The 15514-nt window shown below is 48.2% G+C and overlaps 1 protein-coding gene across 1 annotated transcript in view; it reads left to right on the top strand.

Moving 5' to 3' along the window:
• Nucleotides 1-15514, top strand: part of IFT122 (intraflagellar transport 122) — a 402329-nt gene that overhangs the window by 334290 nt on the left and 52525 nt on the right. The window contains exon 27 of the mRNA XM_078661691.1: nucleotides 10363-10439. Coding sequence (XP_078517817.1) covers nucleotides 10363-10439 — 77 coding nt within the window. The remainder of the gene's footprint in view (nucleotides 1-10362; nucleotides 10440-15514) is intronic.

A 15514-nucleotide genomic window follows, 5' to 3' on the forward strand; every position in this document is an offset into this window, starting at 1 on the left:
AGGTCCTTTTAGTGCTTCCGATAAGCACCTTACTGATGACACTTGAAACTCAGGCCCTCACAGCACTGGAGGCTTTCTCGCATTTTTAGCCAGGTAATACCTAATTGGCTTGATAGAGAATAATTATTTAAAACTCAATCGGCTATACATTTCTGGTCTTTATAATCTGATCCCCACCATGGATATATGCCTATTCCTACATTACTTTTTGTGAATTGCACAATCAATCAATCAGAACATTTGCAAAGCGCACTACTTACCCATGAGAGTCTCGACACGCTGGGGGGGGGGGGACAGGGACAGGGGGAGGGGGGATGCTGCTACTGCTCAAAGAACCAGGTCTTGAGGAGTCTTTTGAAGGCCATCAGGTCTCGGCTCTGGTGTAGGTGGGTGGGGAGGGTGTTCCAGGTCTTGGCGGCGAGGTGGGAGAACTATCTGCCGCTGGTGGTCGCTCTTCGGATGCGGGGGACTGTGGCAAGGTCGGCGGAGCGAAGCTGGCGGGTGGGGGTGAAGAAGCTGAGTCGTCTGTTGAGGTACGCTGGTGCGGTGTTGTGGAGTGCCTTGTGAGCATGGGTGAGGAGCTTGAAGGTTATCCTTTTGTTGCTGGAGAGCCAGTGCAGGTCTCTCAGGTGGGGTGTGATGTGGCTGCGGCAGGGGATGTCGAGGATCAAGCGTGCAGAGGCGTTCTAGATGCGTTGAAGTCGTTTCAGGAGCTTGGCCAGGGCGCCTGCATAGAGGGCGTTTCCATAGTCCAGCCTGCTGCTGACGAGGGCCTGGTGACCGTTCTTCTTGTTTCGGTTGGGATCCACGTGTAGATCTTGCGGAGCCTGTGGAGGATGTTGAAGCAGGAGGAAGAGACGGCGTTGACCTGCTTTGTCATGGAGAGGGTGGAGTCGAGGATGACCCCTATGTTCCATGCGTGGTCGGTGGGTGTTGGAGCTGTTCCAAGTGCTGTCGGCCACCAGGAGTCGTCCCAGGCCGAGGGGGTGGTTCCGAGGATGAGGACTTCCGTCTTGTCCGAGTTCAGCTTCAGTCGGCTGTTCTTCATCTACTCGGCGACAGCTTTTATTCCTTCCTGGAGGTTGGTTTTGGCAGCGTGGGGGGTCCTTGGTGAGGGAGAGGATCAGCTGGGTGTCATCGGCGTAAGAGATGATGTTGAGGTCGCGCAGTCAGGTGACGTGGGCGAGCGGTGCTATGTAGATGTTAAACAGCTTTGGGCTGAGGGATGAGCCCTGGGGTACGCCGCATATGATCTCGGTGGCTTCAGAGGGGAAGGGGGAGAGACGGACGCTCTGTGTTCTGCCGGAGATGAAGGAGGTGGTCCAGTCCAGGTCCTTCTCTTGGATCCCGGCGTCATGGAGGCATGTGCGTAGTGTGCGGTGGCAGTCTGTGTCGAAGGCGGCTGACAGGTCCAGGAGGATGAGGGTCGCGGTTTCTCCGTTGTCAAGCAGGGCCCTGATGTTATCGGTGGGGGCGATGAGGGCAGTGTGGTTGCTGTGGAATTCAGACTGGGACGGGTCCAGGATGCTGTTCTACTTGAGGTAGCGGATCAGTTGTTTGTTGACTGTCTTCTCGATGACCTTCGCCAGGAACGGGAGCAGGGAGATGGGCCGGGAATTCTTGAGGTCCTTGGGGTCTACCTTGGATTTCTTGAGTAAGGCGTTGATCTCGGCGTGCTTCCAGCTCTCCGGGAAGGTTGCAGTCTCGAAGAAGATGTTGATGGCTTTCCGGTGTGTGATGGTGGTGCTGGCTTTGTTGCAGATGTGGTGTGGGCATGGGTCTGACTCAGTTCCGGAGTGGATGGTGTTCATGTTTTTGATGGTGTCGTCGTCGTTTATGTTGGTCCAGGAGAGCAGGCAGTCAGTGCGGATGGTGGCCGTGGGGGCGGGGGTCTCAGTGGTTGTCTGGATGGTCGTGGCGTTGAAGCTGTCGTGGATGTCTGCGATCTTGCGATGGAAGAAGGTGGCAAGTGCGTCGCAGGTCTTGCGAAGGTGGGATGTCATTGGTGTTGGAGCTGGGGTTGGAGAGTTCCTTTACAATGTTGAAAAGCTCTTTGCTGTTGTGCGCGTTGTTGTCTAGGCGGTCTTTGAAGTAGGCCCTTTTGGCGAATCTGATGAGGTGATGGTGTCTGCGGGTGGCGATCTTGTGGGATGCGTAGCTGTCCAGTGTTCGTTCACGGTGCCATTTCTTCTCAAGCTTTCGGCAGGTTTGATTGGAGGCCTGGAGGTCTTCAGTGAACCAGCTGGCTTTCTTGCTGGTGTGGCTGTTGGAGGGTTTCTTGAGCGGTGCGAGGGTGTTGGCGCAGTCGTCGATCCACTGTCTGAGGTTGTGGGCGGCGGTGTCAGGTCGGTGGGGTCGGCGGGTGGGCTCCGGGCGAAGGTGGTGGTTAGCTGGTCTTCGGTGACTTAGTAGCAGGGAGGGGTCTGTTGGGTGCGATGGTGCGTGATGGGTTTCCGGAAGGTGAAGTGGATGCAGCGGTGGTCGGTCCAGTGGAGTTTGGTGTTGTGGTTGAAGGAGACGTGGGAGCTTGCGGAGAAGATGGGGTAGAGTGTGTGGCCGGCGGAGTGGGTGGGTGTTGTGATGAGTTGTCTGAGTCCGAGTTTGGCGATCAGGGTGGTGTCATTGGTGTCAATGTTGTTCTCGAGGTGGAAGTTCAGGTCCCCGAGGAGGATGCAGTCCGTGGAGGCGAGGGCGTGTGTGTTGACCAAGTCGGGGATGCAGACGCTGAACTGTGGCCAGGGTCCGGGGGGTCTGTAGACGAGGGTTCCTCTGAGGGTGGTGTTGGGATCAGTGTGGATCTGGAAGTGCAGGTGTTCGGCGGTGCGGAGGGTGTCGTCGGTGTTGGTCGAGATCTGAGAGTGTTCCTGTGGACAATGGCGATTCCTCCTCCTACTCCGTTGTTGCGGTCCCTGCGGACGATCTCGTATCTGGGATGGCTATGGCGATGTCGAGTGCCGAGAAGGGGTTCAGCCAGGTCTCCGTCAGGAAGGCGACATCTGGGGAGGTTGAGTCGAGTAGGTCCCAGACTTCAACTGCATGTTTGCGGGCGGTGCGTGTGTTGAGAAGGATGCATCTGAGATGGTTGGGTTCTTTCCCGGTGGGTGGGTTGGCGAGTCGGATGCTGGTGAAGCTGCAGTTCCGGCAGGAGAAGGGTCCTTGGGTGTGCTTTGGGGCGACCAGGCAGCAGGTGCCTGATCGTCCGGCGTTGAGTGCGTGGAGGGTGCTGGAGTCGTAGCAGACAGGCGACACGGCATTCGTGGAGACCAGGGCTACTGGCACTGGGCGCGATCCAGGCGCGGACGGGCGCCCACTATGAACTGGACTCTGATCACCACATTGGTTTTCAAGACCTATTCTGAGGAAGGGTGGCTAAGATATGCTTCTGTAATCATTTAGCCAGTCTGTTGAGCCATATAGATTTGAGCAATCATGCCTTCTAAATGTATTCTTTGTGATACCGTCTGTCCTGAGAAAGTGATGGCCAAACTCTATCCTGAACTTTTGTCAAAGATTCTCACACAGTTAGTATTTTAACATTAAAATTGAAAATAGAATCACAAGTCTTGTTACCCACACTCTATAACTAAACATAAAAAATTGAGAATAGGACCACATGCTATCTAAACCTAAAAACGAAAAATGATCTAATGGTCCGCCATGTTAGTGATAATAAAGACCCGGCACCACTCGCACATATAGCTAATACCAGGGCAGGTCGACGGAACAGTGAAAAGACATACAAATTAATGATATGCATTTACAAGGCTAGGTCTAATAAATGTGTTGAGAGATAAATAATGTTTCTATTCCTTGTAGTATTTGAGAAGTGCCCACTCTCAGGAATTTGACCTTCACCCTACAAGGCGGGAGATCTAAATTTTTCAGCTGTCGTTTTCCCTGCACTATTAGTTTGAGACAGCCTACGTAACATGCTAAAGCTATGAATATATGTATAATGATTCCAGCTGCTAAACACTTCCCAGTGCAGCCATCTCCCAGAAAATGTACAAATTCAGTTTCTGGATCGGAAATGTGCATGATTCTTCAACTAAATGCATGTCTATCTTTATGAATTCTTGTTATTGTTTGATGCTTGGGAAGACAAATTTTAAACCTTCCTTCTTTTTCTATATGTTTGTTTGAACCATAGTTGCTTCTGTTCCTTCGTGGTAAAGATTTAGTAAAGTTGTAAATGGAAGAATTCTTGCTGAAAAGGAATATAAATGGATACTGTGTTCTTCTCCAGCATTGAATCTTTTGAAGGTCCCCCTACTTGAATCATTCCGCGTCATCAGACTGAGAATCTTCAGTACAGTTAGAATATTATTGAACCGCGTTAAAATTGCAGTGGGCAAGACACATGTTTTTGTAGTAGGAGAGACCCCTCATTTGTGAGCTCTTAACCCCATATAAGTCACATTAACTCCGATTTCTACCACGCGTGAGTGATGAGAGTCCTTTGAAAGAGCCCTGCTCTTTGATATCTTTTTTTGTTCTTTTTTTTTTTTTTTTTTTTGAAAACCTTTATTGTGCACAAACAGAGAACAAATACTGGCCTACAACCTCCAGGCCGGCCACAAAAAGTTTCGGAGCACAATAGAAAGCAATACAGTTTCCAGGCGGCACCAGGAGACATCCCCAATCAAGTAACATTACACTGAACAGAATCGTGCCGCCAGTAACAGGAGCATTGAAGGTTACATTTTAAATTTTACCCTAAAATAAAAGTGAAGAATAGAAATCAAGGAGAACCGAGTCCGTACAACAGCCGCACTAACAGGAGCAGGTAACATCATCACATGAAACCACAGTGGAAGGTAAAACTCCAAACAGCATGGCGGTACAAAATAAAACGACAAGTCCAGTAGCCAGCAGTTACGCACCATGCACAGCGCCACCCACTCCCCACTAACCCCAATAGCGGACCCAGAACAGAAATAGGTTAAGAAAAGTGCAAAGAAATAGAGAAAAATAAGGCCCATAGAAACTAAAAGCAAAAAACAAATCCCTCCCCCCACCCTACATCATGCAGAGGCTACGGCCTACCCCCCCCTGGCAATGTGTCTGTCGCCCACTAAAGAACCCGAAATATAGATCTAGAAAAGGAGGAAAAGAAAAAGAAATTTATAACACCCGAGGAGGGCCACTTTCAAGTCCCCGGAGCTCCCCGGCCATAAAAATCTCCACCCCACACTTAATGACCAAATCAGGACCTTCATAGACTCAATAAAACAGGGGGAGACATCACATGGCAGCACGCATCAAGGAAGCGTCCCATCCCGGGTCCCCACCCGCCCCTCAATTACAGTACATAGATTAGGGCCCCTTAACCCTGGCCAGATCTCAAGCGTCTCCCTGAACACGCATACGGAAAAGGACCCGCCCCAACTAGAACAAAGGGATAAGATGGCCGCCTTCGGCGAAGAGAAAGTCCCCAAACACAAAATGGACACCCACAAACACTTGCAATGAAAGCGATCCAGAAGAAGTCCATCCACAGTTCCATCCGTCGTCGTATCGAACAAGAAATTGCTGTCCCAGTGTACATGGCAGATACAGTCAAACAAAGTAGCTGCAGCGCCAGCGGAGCCATGAACAAAAATAAAGAACCAGTATCAGGGAATTGTGGCAGGATAGGATACAATGTAGCATCGATAGGACGATCTGGCAGCAGTCCGCTAAAGCCATCACTGACAAAAAGTTGCTCCATCGCACATTCACGGGGCAACACTGTACCTCTAGCGATGTAGGGAGGGGATCGATCGATGCAGCAAGGGGAGCCAGAAGGCAAAGCACTCTCCGATCTAAGAGCGACACCGTCCATTTTTGCACAGAGTGCGCGAAAACACTCACGCCATTCCGCCCTCAAGTCGGCAATCGCGGCAATCACGGAGGCACGGGTGAAGACAGGCGGGCGATACAAGGTGTCCGTAAGCCGAGGTGCGCCACGACAGTCCACACACTTCCCGGTGCCAGGCAGGGTGACCCCGTCGGGAGACAAGATGTAATCCACCATGACCGCGGAGGGGGCGGCCGCCATGTTGAAGCAACAGTGGGAACACTGACCGCGTAGGTGAATCAGACAGTGGGCCACGGGAGTACAACCACAGGGCAAAAGCCGGGCTCGCCACTATCGTGCGACAGGCATCCAAGCCGCCGTCGTGCAGGATAAAGCCGGAAGAAGCACCCGGGCGAGCCCACGCAACCAGGTCCGCGGCAACAAAGAAAGGAACGGCGCGGTACCCCTCAGCGTCGCACAAAAAGGAGCAGCAAAGAAGACCCACTGTCGGTCGAAACACACAGTACACTGGTGGGGTCAGTACAGGCGCCGTCACAGCCCACAGATTGGCAGGGGAAAGGCAGTCACATCGCTCATAGGTCGGCCCTCAGGAGCTCCAGCCGTCTCCAGCGGTGCGCGGCGATACGGGGACCAGTCCCAGGGTCGGCAATGGCCGTCGGGTCAACACGCCAACAGGACCAGCGAGCGGGCAGGTAGGGACTCCGGACAAACACCCCCGGCATCAGCGCGCTTTCTACTTCCGTCCACTGCCGCGTTGTAGCAGGATCAGGGTCAGGATAATGTAGCAGGGAACACAGGCTCGGGGAGCCGGGCGACTACTCGTCCGTCTCCGTCGCCATCTTGGCTCCTCAGTGGCTCTTTGATATCTTAATCCTTATTGTTTACTGGGTTTTTGCTTGTACCTGGTCTCTAGTCTTCAGGCAGCCCAGCTTCAGCTCCAATCCACTGTCAGTTGTTTAATGTTTGTTTACTTCTGTATACTGTGGCCAAGGTGGGCATCTTCACTGCCTCCATGGCAGAGTAACAGAATAGATCGCTCTTCAAATTCTGCCTGGAGTAGACTAAAGAAAATGTATGCAGATGATTTGCATAATCCGTGCATTTACTGTCTGTTTCTATTCCAATGATCGTTTCACAAGACATACCTTTGAAAAATGTTAAGACAGGAAACATAAGCTGTCCTTATGTGCTCTTAAGAAGATCTTTTCCCCCTCTAAAGGGGATGCTTCTTCATCTGGAGCTGATTCTGTGCTAAGTGCTCTTCCAAGCACTTCAATGAAGACTGTGCATGAAAGTAAACATGAGCAGCTCCTCCAGTTGGAGTTTGACTCTGAAGCACCTGCATCTACCTCCACGAAGGGCTAAACAATGTCTTCATCTGGAAAGACATCCAAAAATGCTGAGGACCAGCCTGCACACAAATTGGTGTGAAATTCCTGCTCTGCTGACACTGTCAGTACTGGCACTTAAACCCTACTTGATGTGGACCTTACAATTGATGACAAAGTAAAAGCCATTGTTGATGGTCTCTCTGTCTCTGCTGCTTCGCTGGTGAAGACCTCGACTATATCACCAAAGACCATCCCATCAGTCGCAAAGAAGATCTCATCACCAAAGACCTTAAAAACTCCAAACACCACTGCAAACAGTTGGAGAGAAAATTTAGAACCAGACGGACAGCACTGCAATAAACACTTACTTGTCTGCTCTCAGAAAATACCACACCCAACCCAACGAGGCAAGAAAAACAGCCCCTGCTCTGAGACTGGAAAACAACTCCAACTGCAAATAGCTCTTCAACATCGTCAAAGAGTTCTTCAATCCACTAGCCATCATCAACTCAATCGCCCCTTTGCCGGACCTCTGCGACAACCTCTCTTATTTCTTTCACAACAAAATCCTCAGGATCTACAGCAACTTCGACCCCCCCATTGTAAGACACAAGAAATCATCAACCAGTTGCCCACCATTACTAAATCGGACCTCCAGATCACAAACTGATAATCCCTGACCCTAGAAGACACCCACTGAAATCATGTGCACTCCGGGGCCTCCATCAACCCTTGCCTCCACAATATCTACAACTTAGGAGGAACTCTGATCAGCTCCCACCTCACCACCATCATCAACACCTCCATCCAAAGTGAAACCTTCCCGGACAACTGGAAACATGTGACAATCACAGCTCTCCTGAAAAAAACACGGCAGACCCAAAAGAGCTCAGCAGCTGCAGACCCATTTCATTCCTGCCCTTCCCATCCAAAGTCATGGAGAAAGCTATCAACAAACAACTCTCTAACCATCTTGAACAACAACACCTACTGCACTTTTCTCGGGATCTAGATTTCACAGCACGGAAACCGCTCTCATGATAGCTACTAAGGACATCCGGACCATCATGGACAAAGAGGAAACCATACTACTCATACTACTCGACCTCCTTGCAGCGTTCAACACGGTCTCCCACAGCACCCTCATCTGAAGACTTCACAACTCCAGAGTAGCCCTGAGATGGCTGGCCTCTTTTCTCTCCTACAGGACCCAGTGAGTCAGGCTGCCATCCTATACTTCCGAACCCAAGAATCTCATCGGCTGAGTACCTCAAGGATCAACCTGAGCCCTACCCTCTTCAACGTCAACAATGCACCACTCGCTAATGTCATAAGATCCCACAGATTCAACATTGTCTCCTATGCAGATGACACCCAGCTCATCCTCTCCCTCACAGACAACAACGACCCACCATGATGAACTTAATCACCTGCATGTCAAATGTAGCAAACTGTATGAAACAGAACTGCCTAAAACTCAACACTGATAAAACAGAAGTCCTGAACTTCTGGAACAAGAGCTCTCCATGGGACTCCTCCTGGTGGCCAACAGACCTGGGGCACGCACACTCCCACTGACCATGCCAAAAACCTCTGCATCATATTGGACGACAGACTCATGATGGCCAAACCAGTTAACACCATCACCTCCTCCTGCTTCTTCATCCCACGTATGCTCTGCAAAATATTATGATGACTCTTCCCTGACAGCATACGCATGGTCGCCCAGGCCCTCATCGCCAGCAGACTAGACTACGGCAACGCACTCTACGCCAGCATTGTGAATCAACTCATACAAAGACTCAAGACCATCCAGAACACCGTCACCAGACTCATCCTCAACATCTCTCTCAGTGCACACATCACACCACACCTCAGAGAGCTACACTGGCTACCAATCCAGAAGTGATGCCAAATCAAACTGCTCATCCACACATACAAAGCCCTCCAGAACGTTGGACCTTCCGACCTCAGCAATGACTCAACTTCCACCAACCCAACAGGCAACTGCGCTAAGCCACACAGCAAATCAATAGTACGCTCCTTCTCCTACATCGCTGCCAAATCCTTGAACAGCCTTCCACCAACACATCAGGACCTTTCCATCCCTACTCTAGTTTCACCAAAAAAACTGAAGACCTGGCTATTAAACTAGGAACCCGATCGGCCTATTCATCTACTCCAGTGCTCGGATACTCCTCGGGTGATAAGCTTGATATACAAATCCTCATAACAACATAACAAAGAGCTTTACATTTGTTAGATGATGCAGGTTCATTATTTGGTACTGTGCATTTTCTAATGTTCATATGCTGAGAGGCGAGCTTTGTTTTCCTGTTTATCTCGGAATCCTGTGGTTTCCCTCTCAGTGCTGTTGTCACTTCATTCTGCCTAGCCAGTTCTGACATTCTGCTTCTAGCAGAGTATGCAAGATGGCTGCCTGGTGTCTAGGTCGCTGCTGCACTTAAACTGTCTGCGCACCGCGCATTCCGCTTCATACTGAGAACAGGTCGTCGTCTATTTATTAACTGAGAGGGTTGCAGCTCTGGTATCCAGTGCTGCTTGGCAAGGCTGAAGCACCTGTTCTATCTAGGTAAGCATGCAGCTCATGAGGAGGTATTCTCCATGTGCTATGCAGGAGGACAATGTTGCAGATAACACAAACATTTGGCTAAAATATGTAATACTGGCTGATTCAATTAAATATCTAAGCATCAGATTTAGTGGGATAAAGAAAATTATTTTGTTTTCTTCAGAACGTGGATGCCCTCCCCTTTCCCTTGGACATTCACAGCATGCATGCATCTCTTTGGAAACCCACACTTGGTTTCCCTCCCTTGGAGATCCATGAGGGTCCTGTCTAGAGTTTGTGAAGTTTTAAAGCACAGATAATTTGATGGACCTTGAGAAATCTTTCATTTATATTTACTTTGTAGCTATACTCATTCTGGAGGTGAAAGAAGGTATGATAAGATGCAAGGACGGACAATCAACAATGAATGGATTAAATTAACCGACATTTTAAGTGTAAACTATTGGGCAGTACATTATTGCTGTTCAGTTCCATGTTTTTCTATGGTTTGTGTGCTTCATTGCCTGATGGTCTGGAGATGATGTCTGATATGTTTTAGTCCTTACCCATTTGTGCCTTGTGTGGAAAAACGTTTCTTGTCCAGTTTGTTCTCAAACAGTGTACGCAGTACAGTTAATATCCTTAACAACTACACCAAGATGCTCAGACGTTGAGGCTGGATGACAGCACTGACAGTTTGGAAGATGATCCCTTCACAGCCAAACTCAGCTTTGAGGTTGGTGGATCTTTGTGTCTTTATCCTTTTAACTAACTGTTTTGTTTTGTGAGAATTGAGGCCTATTCGGCATGACCACACTGTTCCTAAAATTGAATACAAATCATTCTACAGTGTATTGAATGCAGATTTGTCTTGCTACGATGTCTCTGAATATCCTTCTTGAACAGATCGATGTGGTTGTTAAAGAACTCGGTGTGCTGCTGAACTGGAGCCCTCAGTATGGTAAAGCTGAGTATTCAAAAGACGCCTTCTCAGATAGGGCAGTATGAGTTTGAGGGATAGGTAGGGAAGCTTGGACGAGTGTTCATGAGTGGGAATGGGCAGATTTGATGGCTATAGATTAGTTCTCTCTTGCAACTATATAAAGCTTAGGACAATGGGACTGAGCCTTGGGTACCCACTAAGCATGCTTAATAAGTCACTGCTCTGCCTGTTTCCTACTTTATGCACAAACTGAGTGAACTGCTATTGTTTTCTCAATTTAGTTATTTGTATTTCTGTATGTTGACCATATATCAACGTACCAAGTGGTTATAATTCAGTATTTATACTTTGAAACAAAGCAAATAGGTAACATTAAAGAGTGCTATGTCACTGCCGATTGTACCAGTGGTAGTCTTATGATAGTTTCAGTACTAATAAAAATTATTTAAAAAATAAATGAATAAAGATTTCTATTTTCAAAAGACATTCTTTTGTCATGGCCTGGACCATGGTATTGAGCAAGGCTGATGGTTTGTAAGCACAAAATGTGGACAGTATCGACAGCCCATAACTACAAAAATGAAATGTGTATTTTCTCATATATCTGTAGTTAGATAAAGGTTGTACATCCTGATCGTTTCAGTCCACTTGATCAGACTCCGGTACTTTGAAGTAACTTTTGTTAAACAGTGCAACCAGTCGCAATATCTGTAACTAATAAATTCATTCCAGTCCTGTGGAATTCTTCTACCTTAACCCAACACCAAATGTATTGGACCTGGTTTAGATCCAACTCTTGCAGCGAAATCCCTGAGAAGTCTAATAAGTGATGCTGAATCCATTTCACCAGATGTTGATATTGGTTCGCTCCCTGGTAGCCTCAGCAAGCAACTTTAAAAAGTTCAAAACTGTTGGAGGCACATTGAAGTCACACCTTAAGGTTCTTCTAAAACATGCATTGCTCGTGGTACTAGGCCATTTTTGGAAGTACTTTTTTTCAGTACCATAAAAACCACAACCGTGAAAGGAAAGTATAAAATAAAGCACATAATCTTGGCTACTAGTGGGTTCCGCTTTGTACCGGAAGGTGAATCTTGCCATCACACTGCTTTCATTGAGCCTCTCAGTACATCTTCATATGACACTAGTTTGAAGATTGATTTTGGGTCCTTTTGATATTTACCATTTCTCCTGATGAGTTCCTTTTCTCTTGGTAAGAGTTCTATATCCATACATTCGGAGGATATCAATTCTTCTGGATGTTCTTTGAGGCTGGGCTGCCTCTTCCCCTTTGTCACTGCTTTAGTTTATTCAGCAATACTCTCACTGCCCAGTCTCTTCCCTCTTTTCCATAATTTCTATAAGGGACTTTATAACATGTCCAAGAGCAATGGAGTAGAACACCAGGCCTCCTGTTGGTACTGAATCTGACCTGTTACAGGAAATAAGTGATTTAGGAGCTTTTATAAGGGTTGATTGGTGGCCCACTGGTTAACCTGCTTGAAACGGTCTTAAATATATCCTTCACCCCCAAAGCAGCAGGTAACCACCATGTTGCTGCGGCCCACTTTGAATTATTTTTTGCTTTTCAGACACCCACAACAAACCACCAAATTAGGGTTATCATTTTTAAGAAGAAAAATACCCAACACTGGTAGTGTGCTGTAAGTTTTCTCTCTGCACGTGCTACAGTTGTTGGTTTTTCTTGCCTGGATCTAAATCTGGTTTATTAAGTATTGACGTGTAAGGTTTCCAAACTTTTGGCCTCCAGTGGTGTCAAACTGGACACATTGAAGATGGTCTTGCTTGTTCACATCATGGTGGACTGGTTTCCACTCCTGTAATAGCAACAGAAAACAAGTATGTCTTTTGCTACTGTGATTAGGAGGTCTGCTAAGGTGCATGACCTTCAACCCCCTTCAACTCCCTATTATGGATATAATAATAAATGTACTGACTGAGGTCCTGCAGTCTGGCCAGGCACTAAGAGAACCTTCTTTGCCTTTTAGTGAGGTGCTCACTGACATGCTATTGGGCATTTGGACTAAACGATGCTATGGCCAGCGAGTCAAACGACAAATCACCTTTTGCCATAGACCTGCTCTGTGTGACCCGTATTTCTTAACCCAACATGCAATCCTTGAAAGCTTGGTGTTGCTGGTTTTCACCAGAAAGGTAAGCCCCAACTCCTTCCTAATCATTCCTCCTGACATGGAATCAAAATGTGCTGCGACGTTCAGGAAGCAGATGTTCTTCTCGGCCAGCTTTGCCTTGAGGTTGGTCACTGCAAGCATTTTATTTGGACGCTACATTCATGCACTTTAGGGATATGGCTGGTGAGCTCTTACCCACTGTCCCTGACAACTTGTGTGCTTCTTTAGCCCAAACCATTCTATATGGTCAGGATGCAGATAAATGACTTATCCGATTTGGCCTAGACCCCATGGATTGTCTAGGTAGGGCCACGGGAACAAACATGGTGCTAAGATCCCATGCCTGGATGAGATCCAGAGGCTTCTCCGGGGACATCCAGGTGTCCATAATGGACATGTCTTTCGAAGGCGCCTGCCTATTTGCTGTAAAGCTGGACTCCGCCATAGAGCATTTTAAGGAAATCTGAGCAACCGCACACCCTTTGGGTCTCTCAGCTCCAGTCCAGCAATCCATACATCAGTTTCTCCCTTTAAGCGATATGCCAGGGGCTTGGCATATAGCCCGCATCAGGCCCCAGTGCACTCCCCGGTAAGAGGGAGGATCCGCCACTTATGTAGGAATGGCAACCTATCACATCTAACAAATGGGTTCTGTAGATTGTTCAGTGGGGCTTCGCCCTGCTATTACTGTTCGACCCCCACCCCACCTGCCACTTACACAGAAAACTTTTCAGAGAGCCATCAGTTTGTCTTATGACAAACAGTGCAGGCTCTTTTGGTCAAATAAGCTATTTGGTACCTGGCCTAGGAAGCGGGACTGTGTGTTATTCCTGCTACTTCCTTGTGCTGAAGAAAGACAAATGCATCCAGGCTAGATCTTCACCTTCTTGGGACTTCCTAGGCAAAGAAACATTGGAGATGCCTCCCTGGTCCAGGTTCTGCCTGCCCTGGATCCGGAGACTGGATTGTAGCGTTGGACCTGCAGGATGCTTATTTTCACACCCCATTCTGCAGACCAACCAGCGGATCAAGGTGAGCCACAACCATTTTCAGTTTGCTGTGCTCCCTTTCAGACTCACCAGTGCCCTGCGGTTGTTCACCAAGGTAATGTCAGTGGTCGCTGCCCATCTGTGGATTTTGGAGGTTCCATTCTTCCCCTGCCTTAATGAGTGGCTGTTGAAGGCGGGCCACAGTCTCACTATGCACATCCAGGCGCCAGCGAACCTTTTCCCTTCTTTGGAGTTCTCAATCAACCTGCCGAAGTCACAACTGACTCCTTTGAAGTTTTACCTTTGTCTGAGCCATCCTGGATATTGTACGTTTTCAAGCCTTTCCTCTAACAATTCCAGAAGAATCAGGCTACAATCCTGATGTTTCAGCCCCTTGGACGATGGCTCGGAGTCTTCTTGGCCTACTAGACTCATTCCCCTTGCTCGCCAACCATGCCAGATGACACATGTAAGGTTTCCAGTGGGATCTGCAACCTCAGTGGGCCCAGCACTAGGAAAACCTGTTTGGATTCCATCCAAGTGTTGGAGAAGATTGAAAAAGATCTGCAGTGGTGGCTGCTGGACTGCATTTAGACCATTGGTAGACCTGACCTCCTGCCCCTCCCATGGTTGGCTGAGGTGTTGAGCGTGTTACTGCTAGGTTGGGGATGTAATTTGGGAGAGGAGGAGATCAAAGGACTCTGGTCTTTGGCAGAGACCCGCCTGAACAGCAACTTGCTGGCAATTTACAATTTACCTTCTAGCCATCCATCAAAGGGAGACTGATGCAGGTTCTCACAGACAACACCACGGCCATGGTGTACTGCAACAAGCAGGTCAGGGTGGGGTCAAGGTCCTGTGCCAGGAAGCACCACACCTCTGGAAGTGGCTGGATCATCAGGGCATTTAGCTGATTGTACATCACCTGGCGGTATCTGTAAACCCCATGACGGATGAAATTAGCCAACAATGCCTAGCAGATCACGCATGACAGTTACACTCGTAGATGGTGAAGGGCGTCTTCGAACAATGGGGAGAACCCTGTTGTGAACTTTTCTCTACTTCGAGAAGGTGTACGGTCTATATTTTGGCATGTTAAAGTTGCAAAAAGGTTCACCCTTAAAGATGCATTCCACATCGAATCGAACTTGGGACTCCTGTGCACCTTTCAACCTCTGCCTCTCCTGCCCCGAGCACTCGAGAACATCAGGATGAGGCCAGAAAAGTGTGATACCAGAGCTACGGGGCTTGATCACCTAACTCCTAATCAGGCTGTCACTTTTGGAGGATATTTGGTGACAGCAGCAAGGCAGGGTCTTGCACATGAGTTTTCCCAAACTGCTCCTCCAGGCATGGAGATTGAGCTGCAGCAGTTCATTTCCTTTGGTTTCCCTCCCAGAGTTGTTGTTATCCTAGCAGCCAGGTGCCCTTCTACGAAATTAGTTTTTGGGGGTTTCGGGTATAAGTTTGTGGCGTGGTATGGTACTCTCCAGACAAACCATTGCATGTTAAGCTGTCAGTTGTATTGTTTGTTTTATCTTTGGCACAGCAAGATCTTACTCTGGGCACTGTTAAAGGATGCTTGTCAGCCTTTTCAACCTTTTTACGTTTACCTGACAAGCCATCCTTGTTCAAATCACTCTTGTGATTCGTTTTTTTTAAAAGGGTTACAACATATGTTTCCACCAAAGCCCTTTGCGATGCCATGGTGGGACGTAAACTTGGC

This window comes from Lissotriton helveticus, chromosome 9, assembly GCF_964261635.1.
Source record: "Lissotriton helveticus chromosome 9, aLisHel1.1, whole genome shotgun sequence".
NCBI lineage: Eukaryota > Metazoa > Chordata > Amphibia > Caudata > Salamandridae > Lissotriton > Lissotriton helveticus.